The sequence below is a fragment of the Lissotriton vulgaris genome, chromosome 7 (assembly GCF_964263255.1).
Source record: "Lissotriton vulgaris chromosome 7, aLisVul1.2, whole genome shotgun sequence".
NCBI classification, from domain to species: Eukaryota; Metazoa; Chordata; class Amphibia; order Caudata; family Salamandridae; genus Lissotriton; species Lissotriton vulgaris.
Window position 1 is genome coordinate 1399303184 of NC_141695.1, and position 13853 is coordinate 1399317036.

The 13853-nt window shown below is 43.7% G+C and overlaps 1 protein-coding gene across 6 annotated transcripts in view; it reads right to left on the minus strand.

Annotated features, from left to right (window-relative positions):
• LOC147705718 (sulfotransferase 1 family member D1-like) overlaps positions 1 to 13853 on the minus strand; it is a 190102-nt gene that overhangs the window by 131751 nt on the left and 44498 nt on the right. Inside the window, exons 1-2 of one of the 6 annotated variants that reach the window (XM_086932147.1) lie at positions 7976 to 8115; positions 6504 to 6601 (exon numbers count right to left, since the gene is read on the minus strand). The exons of 3 other annotated variants lie outside the window; for them this stretch is intronic. Coding sequence is in view for 1 of the 3 variants with exons in the window: in XM_086932144.1 (XP_086788270.1) it covers positions 7976 to 8001 (26 nt within the window). In the remaining 2 variants the exon portion in view is untranslated. Of the gene's footprint in view, positions 1 to 6503; positions 6602 to 7975; positions 8123 to 13853 lie in introns of those variants that run through there. 2 more of the 6 variants (XM_086932146.1, XM_086932144.1) reach the window with 2 other exon arrangements.

Genomic DNA, 13853 nt, shown 5'->3' on the forward strand with positions numbered 1-13853 from the left:
GGACCGTTGTAACCGTCATCTTCATCGGGACCTGCAGGCTCCGCCGCGGACCGTCATCTTTCATCCGACCATCTCGGGACCTGCTTGGCTCCTCCACGGCCCGATCATCAAGAACGCCGAGCTCAAGGATTGAGAGCTATTTTTGGACTCACCGGTAACTAAAGACTGTCCCGCTACCCTTTTCCTCAACCAAAGACTAAGCTAGAGGGGACCCCTGAGTCCAGACCTCCTTGTACCATATCATCGTAACCTAAGAATTGCATATAAAGTCTCGTTAACCTTCAGTCTTGTGTGGTGTCCGTCTGTGGGGGGGAAGTTATTCATCTGTACAGTCGTTGGAGACGGCTCTCCCTGGAGACCTCTCCCCGTACCTCGGCCGACCCTCCCGGTCCGTCTAACATGTATCAATTAGATTATGCACTGACATATGATATAATACATTATTTAAATACAATGCTTAACATTCTTTTATATTTATTGGTTATAAACAAACCATGTTCCTAAAATACATTTTGAAAACATTTCACATCCCAGGCCTAGCTATTCCCAATCCATTACATTTGGAGATGCTCCAGACTTTTCAATCCAAAACCTTTTATACTCAAACAACCAACATGCAACCATATTCAATTTTATCTAGACAGATGTATCTTATTAGACCCTATTTGATGTAGAGGTGTCTTTTATCCATTAGAAAACACTATCTTGGGGTCTTTTTTGTACATGACTATATTGTCCCATATATTATCTTAGTACATATCTTTTCCTTGGTACAATATATTGGAGACGGAGCCTGATATCTGATCCTCGTACTATTTTATTTTGACTGTGTTCCAAATGTCTGCCTATTTCTTACAGATCCTATGGGATAATAATATAAAGCAAAAAGTGTGCTCTCTCTATCTCAATGTTTAACACCTACTTCAGTGAACATATAGTACAATATATTCTAACTGATGGAATCAGTTCTCACCTTGTCCTTAATTGGATTACATTTCAAGTGGCAGTCTTTTTATTTAAAAAAACATATATATATATATACACACACACACATATATATATATATATATATATATATATAACCTACTGGCGGTCGCCAGTAGGTAGTTATAGTTAGGATAATTTTCAATGTTAAATCTCAACATTCTATTTTGAATAACTTTGGCGCCGGTTGACGAATCTGCCTGAAATTTTCAGGAAAATGGTCTCATGGCGGTCCGGTCCTTCCCTGAAAGTTTGGGGGGGATTCGTCAAGCGGGGGCCGAGATAAAAGGGGGGTCCCAAAACGCGTTTTCCCCATGTTAATTTCCATAGGGCGGTCGATTTCACTTTTAGCCCGAACGGCTGAATGGATTTCCACCAAACTTGGCAAAATTGTAGGGACTGGTAGCCCGATGTGCCTTTGCTATGTCTCAAGATATGTGCTCCAGTGGATTTTGAGTAATTTAGGTTCAAAAAAATATATATATCTATAGCCGCGCTCCCGTGCGCGCACGGGAGTGCGCTCCAGGCGCGACACGCGACTTGCGCGCAGGAAGCTGATTGGATCTCAGTTGTCTGTAAACATTCTAAACAGTGCGGAGCGGCCGCCATCTTGTGTCTCGGTAAAATCGAGACACAAGGGGTTTGAAAAAAAAAGGGGCAAATGACCATAAGGGGGAAGAGTAGACCCCCTCTGACCCCCTAGGTTTGATGTAGGGACTAAAATAGGGTCCTGCAGGGCATTAAAATTTTTTTTTCGTTTTGCGCGGGGATATGCGCTCTCCCGTGCGCGCACGGGAGTGCGCTCCAGGCGCGACACGCGACTTGCGCGCAGGAAGCTGATTGGATCATAAGGGGGAAGAGTAGACCCCCTCTGACCCCCTAAATCCAGGACTATATTTATGAAGGCCTTGCGCTGTTAGTTTTGCGCTTCCTGTGCGTCAATTTTTGTGACGCATCAGCGGTGTAAAAAAATGCGCATTGTTATGCAATATTTAAAAAGTGACGCATCTATCTAGATGCGTCACTTTTTAAATATAGTGCAACGAGGTACATTTTATTACACTGCTGGTGTTATGCGTCACTTTTCTGTGCGCACTCCTTATGACGTTCCAGATGTGTCATATTTAATGTATGACGAATCATGTTGCAGATACAATATGGCGCAGAGTTTTAAAAAGTGACCCATGTACCTAGATGCGTCACTTTTTAAAAATAGCGTCAGGTATAATGTATGCAGAGGGGGTGTTCTCCCGCAAAAAGCTTTGTAATAGCGACGCAGTGAAATCTTTGAGATTTCACTGCGTCAGTTTTAGGATGCTGTTGCGTCAAAATCTTGTGCCTGCTTTACAGCAGGTGTTAGACTGAGGCAAGACCTTTCATATGCTGCTTTCCCCATTTGAAAGGACACATTACTGGAGTTGCGTCACTTTTGTGACGCACTCCAGCAATGCGTTACTTGGAATGTCATAAGGAGTGCGCACAGAAAAGTGACGCATTGCACCAGTAGTGTAAAAAAATGTGTTGCGTTGCGTTATATTTAAAAAGTGAGGTATCTAGGTAGATGGGTCACTTTTTAAAATCAAGCGCCACATTATATCTGCGTGAGGTATAATGCATGCAGAGGGGGTGTTCCCCCACAAAAAGCTTTGTAATAGCGACGCAGTGAAATGTTTGAGATTTCACTGCGTCACTTTTAGGATGCTGTTGCATCCTTTAAATATAGTGCAACGAGGCACATTTTATTACACTGCTGGTGTGATGCGTCACTTTTCTGTACACAGTCCTTATGACATTCCAGATGTGTCATATTTAATGTATGACGAATCATGTTGCAAGGAGTTACAGATACGTCAGTATTTCTGACATATGTGTAAACATAAAAGTGATGCGAGGCCGGCGCAAAATTTTGACGCAATAGCATCCTAAAAGTGACGCATGGAAATCTCATAGATTTCAGTACGTTGTTATTACCAAGCTTTTTGCGAGGGATTGCCCCCTCTGCATACATTATACCTGATGCAGATACAATATGGCGCAGAGTTTTAAAAAGTGACCCATGTACCTAGATGCGTCACTTTTTAAAAAATAGTGTCAGGTATAATGCATGCAGAGGGGGTGTTCCTTGCAAAAAGCTTGGTAATAATGACGCAGTGCGTCACTTTTAGGATGCAGTTGCGCCAAAATCTTGCGCCTGCTTCACAGCAAACCTTTCACATGGTGCTTTTTCCATGTGAAAGGACACATTACTGGAGTTGCGTCACTTTTGTGACGCACTCCTGCAATGCGTTACTTTTGTGTTTAGAGATATGTCAGAAATACTGACATATCTGTAACTCCTTGCGAATTGATTAGTCATATATTAAATATGACATATGTGGAATGTCATAAGGAGTGCGTCCAGATAAGTGACGCATCGCTATTTTCACGTAGCGATGCGTCACTTTTCAGAAATGAGGCCTCCAGTTTATTCACTGTGTCATAAATTTCTTTTCTAACACTCACCTTCTTTCAGTCCTCCTACTTCACTTCCTTTCACCTCTCATACCTTTCTGTTCTTTCTTACTCATTCTCCTTTCAATTATCAATGCACTATATTTCACTTACTCTTCATTTTTTAAGATTATAGCTCTTTGATGAGAATTGGAGGTAGTTCTGAAAAGAACTTTTGGTTTTCTTCTTTTAACTGAAGAGGAACAAAAACAGGGAATAGAAACTGCTCAACAGGAGCAAAAAGAAAAGAAAAAAATTAGGGGTGGGAAGGGCAGTGATGGTTCTCTAATGCCCGAACCATGAGCAGGACACTTTGCTCCCCATAGGTGAGGAGTTGATTGCAGTATCTGCATCTGACGACCCCATGGTTGAATGCAGGTTGGATGTTTGCTACCTGCCCCTGAGATTGTTCTCTTCCAGAAGAAGTTGCTCCTCCTGTTGATGTAGAGGCCCCACCTCTGGGAACCTCCTGTGCCAGAGCCCTGACACTTTCTCGGGCAAAATTCTGGGGGTGCCTGGTCTCCACATGGCGAATCATGGTGAAGTTGCCAAAAGAGTATTTTTTTTGGGGGTTACCCCGTGACAGGACCTTTTTGCAGATCCTGCACTCTACTTTTGGTGCATTCACCTTCTTCTGGTCTGCTGGAAATTTAAAGAATTTCCAGATGAAATGTCCCTTCACCTTTGGGGTAGGTGGCTCTTCATCAATGAAGTCATCTTCACTGCTGGATGATCTGGCAGCCATGATGAATCCAGGAATATGGAGCAGCAAAAAAGGCAGGTCTTTCAGTCACAAAAGTGAAAGAAGAAGTGAAGGAAATGGGTGGGGATTTCATTCATTGTAAAAAAAAACTGTTAGCAACCAATGAAAAGTGTTATTTTAGGGTCACATGACCTGACGCGCTTACGATGCGCGCTCGGGTGCACTTCCGGGTGCGTTTACGCAGCGCGATCGTAGGCGCTTCCGGGGCGCACACGTGGCGCGATCGTAGGCGCTTTTGCGTGCGTTTAGGCGCCGCGCACGTATGCGCTTCCGAGGGCACGTACGTTGCGCGCCGAAGTGACGTCATCAATCTTTAATAGAAATGCATAATCATTTTCCATATTAAAAAAAACAAATTTTATTTGTATGGTACGAAATGTTTTGCATTATTATTAACTTTTCATTCATATTTTTTTTTCACGAACGACAGTTGCGCTCTGGGTGCGCTTTCAGATGAGCTCTCGGAGAAGCTTACAGGAGAGCTTAGCTGAAAGCTTCCCGGAGCGCGCACCCAGAGCGCAAAAAAAAAAAATTATAAAAAAAATGAATACTTAAAAAAAACAGCAAATTGTAAAAAAAAAAAAGGTTAGAAACTCGATATACAAAGGAATTAGCATTTAAAAAACCTATGAAATACAATGAAAAAACCATAGGTTTCACACCAGTTATAGTTAGGAATTAGCATTTAAAAAACCTTTGAAATTCACTGAAAAAACCATAGGTTTCACACCAGTTATAGTTAGGAATTAGCATTTAAAAAACCTATCAAATTCACTGAAAAAACCATAGGTTTCACACCAGTTATAGTTAGCTGGAAATTTTACTGATATAAAACCATTGAAATTCCCACGTTATAGTTAGTCGGACTCACTATAACTTGCGCGTGCAATGCACTGCTGATGACGTCACATATTACATCACTCATGACATGGTCAGTGACATCACTCATGACATCACTGATGACACCATCCAGTGAATATGTGTCTTTCTGAAAAATAAATATTAGTGAGTTATGTTTAAATATTTAAATACATATATTAGTGTTTCACTTTGTGTATAAGTGGCTACATGTGTTGATAAGTAGCTACATGCGTATGTATATGGGTTATTTGATATTTTTATTAGTATTAGTATGAGTGTCTATATGGTTTGGTGGAGGTATTACTTAGCACATAGATGCATGAGTGACTGACTCTTTGTTTGTATGTGTTTTGAAGACAGCATATGTACAGGACTGTATGGGTGGATGAGTGTCTATATGTGTTTGTTAGTGAGTGAATGACTGTCTCACTAGTGTCTTTATCAGTAACTACATATGTTTTAATCTAGTATATATGAATATTGATGTATATAAGTGAGTATATGTGAGAGTAAGAGATTGTAAGATTTCCTGTTTAAATAAGTATGTGTTTCTATAAGTGATTGTTTAAGAGAATAAATATGTGTAATTTTCAATAGAAGTAAGGTGGAAGTGTGTGTATAACTCTATTTTCAAATAAATGGTTGTTCAATAGTTTATTTGCACGTGTGAATATGTGTGTGAGTAACTTTTGGATGAATGTCGGTGTGTAACAGAATGTATAGGTGTATCTCTTCATATGATGAGTGAGTATATGTATGAGTGACTATATAGAACTGTTGGTGAATGAGTGGATGAGTATATAGATAGTGGAAGTACAGAATTGCTTGTTGTAACTGATATAGGTATGTCCATTTTTTAAAAATTTCAGTTTCTATTTTTGAATATGTGTCTCAAGGGTTACTTTACACTGAGAGGAGGTCTGTCACTGTGTCACAAGGATGGTGTTATCAGTGATGTCATGAGTGATGTCACTGACCATGTCATGAGTGATGTAATATGTGACGTCATCAGCAGTGCATTGCACGCGCAAGTTATAGTGAGTCCGACTAACTATAACGTGGGAATTTCAATGGTTTTATATCAGTAAAATTTCCAGCTAACTATAACTGGTGTGAAACCTATGGTTTTTTCAGTGAATTTAATAGGTTTTTTAAATGCTAATTCCTAACTATAACTGGTGTGAAACCTATGGTTTTTTCAGTGAATATATATATATATATATCTTCTCACAGCTGTTTCGTTCTATATTTGTGCAGCTGGTTCCTGTCGGTGTTATTACCTAAGGCATATATATATATATATATACATAACCATACATGTATATATTTCTAGATATATATTTATATACAAAGCATGAGAATTCAAAAAAATCCATCATTGCAATTAACGTCACCCTCCGCTTACCTCACAGATAGCTGAACAGAGTAACAGTCTGAGCGGTATTAGCAGTATAACATCTGTAAAGGGCCCGAATCTGGGCAGTATTTATTCCAAATCTAGGGCTGAATGTGGGAATAAATTTAAAAAACACCTAATTAATGTTCTATATACTAGAGACCAATGCATATTCATATAGCAGTTCTTAGGGTGTTTATATTCCAAAATTTAGCAACCTAATTTTCGTAACAGAATTCATTATACGGCATGTTATTCTTAAACCTAATCTCCTACTGAGCTGTTAAGCTGTCCACTCCTCAAACATTTATGAACAGCATTCTTTCACAGTGGCGGCTGGTGGAATTTGAAACTGGTAGGGCGTATGGAGAACGAATCAACATATGCAGGCTGTAAGGCATTCAAACTCTGACAGTGCTCTGAGGCCAGTTTGATGGAAATATGGCGATGTGCAAATCACTGTAAAACAATATAGAGCACTTGCTGCCATGTATTTTTTTTATAAATAAATAACATTGAAAATGTTCCGTGAATATTTCAATTTCTGAGCACTGTAAATAACCCATGTTACCATATCCTTTAAGAGTGGTTCTCATGTATCGACCTCTGGAAGGTGGAATACTATCTTAGGCCTTGCATGAATCAAAACGGCAACCTGCAGGGCTCTGCATCAGGCACATTTTTTCCGTCGTCTGCTCTCACGCGCCCCTTTACTTCCCTCGTACTTTTTCTGGTTCATGCTGCTGCATTCTTCATTTAATGCGTGTTTTTATAAGTGACCGGGTTCCCTCATCTGTATACGTTCCAAGTACCTGTAACCTTTTACCTGTAACCCATTTCATTGCCTGAATTTAAACAAAACACTTTCGGATTGTTTTCGCAGTAACAGATGTAACACTACTGACACCATAAGCGGGTTTGTACACGCACGCACGCTGTCTTTTGTTGTGATGGGCACCCCTTATTAACTCTCCTATAATCTCCTCCACAAATACACCATTTCCTACTTCACGTTCTTAAAAAACTCGTTTAACCTAAAATTAGTTCTGCTCCCAACTAAAAGAAAAAAATCAAAAATAAATCAGTGCACTATTCATTCAAGCATCCATCCATTCGGCTACTTCAGACCGGAGAACGCACAGAGAAACGCACACACATACAATATTACACAGTGGAGCATACGACACTCTTACTAAAATAAACCTGCACCATTTACCGGTTTCGACTGCTCATCACATTTTAAGGAAGTAGGGAATTACACGGGAAATCCAACGGCAATCCCTGATTTCTCAAGGGAACAGTCACGGGACATCCGCTGTCCGGCGTCATCTGTATCTCAAGGGACAAACTCAGCAGGGATCGCATAATGACGCCACCAAATTCTCTCGTAATGGTCTTTGCCTGTACAGGCGGGCACTGGGTGAATGGCGGAGCTGTTGGCAAGCAATTTCAGTTTGAACAGCAAAGAACTTTTAACCTACCTGGCTGGCACCTCTACACGGCTCATGAAGAAGGCTCGGATCCAGGCGCTGAGAGCTCTCTGCTCTCATTACCATAGCATTCCTGCATGATTGTGCATAGCAGCTGCGGCCGCACTGAACACGAGGTGTGTCTGTCTCGCCGCTCGTCGCTCCTGGCAAGTGCCGCCTGCATCTCAGGTAGTACGCATGTTCTGTTTAGGGTTTAAAGAATTTTGCGACCAGCCCGAACATGTGCACTAGGCTGCTCATTAGAAGAGTGGCATGGAACAACCCTCGCTCTTCTAATGAACAGCCTAGTGCGCATGTTCGGGCTGGTGCAAAATTCTTTAAGCTCTAAACACAACATGCGCACTCTTGCTGTGCGCTCCGCCAACCGTATCGATGTCATGATGAGACAGGCCCTGGACTGTACTCCCGCTGCCCCGCCCCCATCTGAGCTGACTGCCTCTGGCGGCTGCAGGTATTTAAACAAGCATTGGAAATGCAATAGGGCTCGCATTAGGAAAGTTTGAGCTATTGGTCTTATAATTGAATTTTTTTTTATTCGTGTTATTTTTTAAAATAGCTAAATTAATAGCTTTGTCATTTACAATGCCAATAGTTATAACTTTCGCAAATGTGACAACTATAGCATTTGTAATGCAACATGTTTTGTATTTACGTGACTTAGATGTATTGATATTACAAATAACAATGGCTTTTAATTTTTTTAAATAATTAATACTTAAATAATTTATTTAATTTGTAATGGCAATAGCTTAAACTTGTGTAAATAACTTTTGTGAAGATTATGTTCAGTGTTTTTTATTGTGACGAAAATCCAAGAACAGAAGTGAAATATTAACATTTTTTTGTGATATGTAATAAAGCGTGAAAGCTAGAAAACAGCTTGAAACATTGAAAGAACATATTTGAACCAGTGATGCTGTGGTTGCGCGGAGTGATGCTGTGGTTGCGCTGAGTGATGCTGGGGTTGCGCTGAGTGATGCTGTGGTGGTGCTGAGTGATGCTGTGGTGGTGCTGAGTGATGCTATGGTTGCGCTGAGTGAAGCTGTGGTCGAGCTGAGTGGTGTGTGCATCGGTGAAGCTTAGTGGGTGCATTGGTGGAGCTGTGTGGTGGGTGCATTGGTGAAGCTTAGTTGGAGCATCAGTGGAGCTGTGTGGTGGGTGCATCGGTGGAGCTGTGTGGTGGGTGCATCGGTGGAGCTGTGTCGGTGGAGCTGGGTGGTGGGTGCATCGGTGGAGCTGGGTGGTGGGTGCATCGGTGGAGCTGTGTAGGTGGATCTGTGTGGAGGGTGCATCGGTGGAGCTGGGTGGTGGGTGCATCAGTGGAGCTGTGTGGTGGGTGCATCGGTGGAGCTGTGTGGTGGGTGCATCGGTGGAGCTTAGTGGGTGCATTGGTGGAGCTGTGTGGTGGGTGCATCGGTGGAGCTTAGTTGGTGCATCAGTAGAGCTGTGTGGTGGGTGCATCGGTTGAGCTGTGTGGTGGGTGCCTCGGCGGAGCTGTGTGGTGGGTGCCTCGGCAGAGCTGTGTGGTGGGTGCATCGGTGGAGCTGTGTGGTGGGTGCATCGGTGGAGCTTTGTCGGTGGAGCTGGGTGGTGGGTGCATCGGTGGAGCTGGGTGGTGGGTGCATCGGTGAAGCTTAGTGGGTGCATTGGTGGAGCTGTGTGGTGGGTGCATTGGTGGAGCTTAGTTGGAGCATCAGTGGAGCTGTGTGGTGGGTGCATCGGTGGAGCTGTGTGGTGGGTGCATCGGTGGAGCTGTGTCGGTGGAGCTGGGTGGTGGGTGCATCGGTGGAGCTGGGTGGTGGGTGCATCGGTGGAGCTGTGTAGGTGGATCTGTGTGGAGGGTGCATCGGTGGAGCTGGGTGGTGGGTGCATCAGTGGAGCTGTGTGGTGGGTGCATCGGTGGAGCTGTGTGGTGGGTGCATCGGTGGAGCTTAGTGGGTGCATTGGTGGAGCTGTGTGGTGGGTGCATTGGTGGAGCTTAGTTGGTGCATCAGTAGAGCTGTGTGGTGGGTGCATCGGTTGAGCTGTGTGGTGGGTGCCTCGGCGGAGCTGTGTGGTGGGTGCCTCGGCAGAGCTGTGTGGTGGGTGCATCGGTGGAGCTGTGTGGTGGGTGCATCGGTGGAGCTTTGTCGGTGGAGCTGGGTGGTGGGTGCATCGGTGGAGCTGGGTGGTGGGTGCATCGGTGGAGCTGGGTGGTGGGTGCATCGGTGGAGCTGAGTGGTGGGTGCATCGGTGGAGCTGTGTAGGTGGATCTGTGTGGTGGGTGCATCGGTGGAGCTGTGTGGTGGGTGCATCGCTGGAGCTGTGTGGTGGGTGCATCGGTGGAGCTGTGTGGTGGGTGCATCGGTGGAGCTTAGTGGGTGCATCGGTGGAGCTGGGTGGTGGGTGCATCGGTAGAGCTGTGTGGTGGGTGCATCGGTTGAGCTGTGTGGTGGGTGCCTCGGCGGAGCTGTGTGGTGGGTGCCTCGGCAGAGCTGTGTGGTGGGTGCATCAGTGGAGCTGTGTGGTGGGTGCATAGGTCTTGCAGCATTAAAGTTTGAGTTACTGGCATTGTAATTGACAATGCTTTGCATATTTGTTTTTATTTGCAATTGGTATATAAACATTGCTTGTGAATGGTTAGCTGATGTGGTGGTGTCCCCGAGTGATGTGGTGGTGTCCTTGAGTGATGTGGTGGTGTCCCCGAGTGATGCGGTGGTGTTCCTCAGTGATGTGGTATGTGAGGGTGAGGGTGTGAGGGTGAGAGGGTTGTGAGGGTGAGGGGTGTGAGGCTGTAAGGGCGAGTGAGCGTGTGTGAGGGTGAGGGGGTGTAAGAGTGACGGGGTGAGGGTGAGGGGGGGAAGATACATGCGCTGTTTTAACCTAGCTAATACATCTCCGTAAAGAGTGCCCCACCCCACACTTAAATGTAAGTAAAAGTTCAAAGCATCGAGTGAAAAATTGGTCTTGCTTTTTTTTTTCATTTCATTTTTACTGGTAGCATATTTGCTTTGGTTAAATGCGGACCCAGGGACTATTTTAAGATGTTCTTATATGCAAATGAGTCGTTTGAATGTGGTGCAGCATAGGTAGTACATTATATGATCATCGTTGGTAGCCATGGGATAAGCATGTGGCCAGCTAAAGGGTAACGCTTTCAGATTTCCTTTACCCTAATGATAATGAAGTGCGATGGCCTTTTAGCAAAATAAGAGGTGAAATAATTAGATGGTAGTACTGTCCCCACTAAAGTCTGAAAGTACTAAGTCCAGACCAAACTTTAAAAAAATGTTCACATTTGCACCGTAGGGCCTGTATTTTAATCGAGACATGACATTTCATTGAAGGCTCCCCTGTTACCTCAGTGTATTTAGGGCTGGCAATAGCCATCATTCTTTAGGGGGAATCACATTTCCTAGTGCTTTTTTGCTAGCCTGCTGTTTCTCTGCTTGGTCTGTTGTGAAAACAATACTTCAAAACGTCAAAAAAATTCAGTGATTATGTATACAAAAATGCCTGGGCCTTCTGCTAAAACATTTTACTAGACGCAATCAAATAACATCAGCCCATTATATAAACAGCTCACTGCAAAATTCCCCCCAAAATAAGCTGCAGTTGCACCGAGATAATACCTGATTTGAACTAGCCATAAACTGACACACAGGCACTGTATATTAAACTAATATAAATATTTAAGTGAACATGAAAATTATATTCACAGGGAAGGAGTGAACATTCTTCAATTAAAAGCATAGTTCTGGGAGGAGAATCACATTAAAGCAATTGTAAAAATTAATGTTCCAAGTGGATTATCCCAAAATGAGTCATGACAAGGTTTTGATTAACATATTCATCTCTGCACAGAGCCACAACAGCAACAAAGCTGGAAAATCTCCTTAATTTCCCATTGAGGGAGGAGACAGAGCTGTACCAGAAAGTCAAAATTAAATAGGAAAGCCATTAAAAAAAAAAAAATCGAGAACGGGAGGGCTTGTTTTATCTAAGAAAATATACTATTTGGCGATGTGTTTTATATCCATTGTGACGTAAATGTCAATTTTAGGTCCAATGATAATTACATTTTTATGCTTTGTGCCATAGCAAGCCTCTGTCATTTACATAGAACAACAGATGGGTACTGTTGGTAACAGGGATGTTGACCTCCCCGTAGCTCACAGTTACCCATCTATAATTCTATGCACTGGGCGTGGCTCTTATATTTTAATTCCAGTAATTCACTGCTATCCCACAACAACAGGGGGTCACAGAGCAACTGTTGCTGTGTCACAAAGGAATTACAGGGTTGTTTTTTACCTGGCGCTCTGAATGACATCATAGGCAACTCGAGCTTTACTCTAGTCTAACTGATACCACCCAGAACCGATAGGCAAAAATAATTAGCATAATTCATTGTTACCCATTTATAATACTATATGCAGCATTTCGAAGGTTTAAACTTCCACTAGCCCAACAGCAAGTTTTGCAAATGGATTCTTATGCAGAGAGGGTGTAGGCAGCAGAGTATAGTCTACTGAATACAGAGAACAAAATACACCGAATTCAGAAGAGCTATCCACAATAATGTATCTATTGTTTTATATTATACAATCATTGTGCTCATGCTAGAACTTGTTGACTAGATGTGCCAAATTATAATCTGCAACAACACTTCGTTCAACAACTGTATAATTACAGTGGCGGTGCGTCCATTAAGGGCGCTGGGGCGTTGCCCCACAAGCCGCCTGCACACGCAGCTCCCTCGGCGTCTTTGAACTTAAGTAACTCTCAGGTTACTCAAGTTCAAAGACGCCGAGGTTGAACTGACAATCATGTCAGTCAACATGACGTCGGACTGCCCACCCCTTCAGAGTCTGAAGGGGTGGGCGGTCCGACGTCATGTTGAATGACATGATTGTCACCAGGGGCAGCAGGAAGGAGCACAACGTCACTGAGCACAAGTGCGCATGAGTGGGGACGGAGGTCGCATTTTCCTCCGTGCCCACGCATGAGCACTAGTGTCTGTTCTGCTGGCGCATGCCCATTAGGAGAGCGAGGGTTGAGCACCTCGGTCTCCAAATGGGCAGAGCGTAACACTGCCCTAAATCAATCGGATTGGTCTGAGGTGTTGCCAGTAGTAGTGACGGAGACACAGCTGTTCCTGTAGGCGCCAACGGGAGTCCGGACCTCGGAGCAGTCAGAGGCAGCGCGGAACCGGTAAGTTTTTTATTTATTTTTAAACTCCTGTCGGCCCCCACCCGACTCCCTCGAGCCTCAGCGCAACCCTACCCTACTCACCCCGTACCCCCTTAGGTTAGCAGAGTCACCGACGGCAGTCTGCATCTAATGTGAGCACCCGAGCACCGTCTCTCCGGAGGGAACTGTCTGCCTGCAGCCTGCCATTTCTCACGGTAACAACAGTCTGTCAGCACATTTGAGTCACTTACTACAAGCACTGCTCTCAGGTACTACCTCCAAATCTTTCCCTCCTCACTTTGTGCCTTCTCCTCACGAGATGCACGTCTCACTGACAACACCATGCTGTCACTGTCTGCATACATCACTTCTCTCACGACATGCCTACTTACTTTCACTTTGTGCCTTCCGCCCATTTCTTCACTTTTAGTTATAAATGTCAGATGTCTCTTTAGTAGAGAAATTGGTGATTTTTCCCTAAACAGCTGATATTCCTCAACTTTTTTCTATTTTCTCGACTAAAATGCAGGTCGGGGGTCCTCCTTGCAAAACCAGGTTAGCTGTTAGTTTAAGACTAACCAGGGGTTTGGCATTATTGTGTCTGTATGAGGAACGCTTGTAGTGAAGTAGCCTATACTATACATATTCTAGTTTGTGCATTGCTGCTGCCTGTGCTGTGTGTTATGTGTGTACTGTG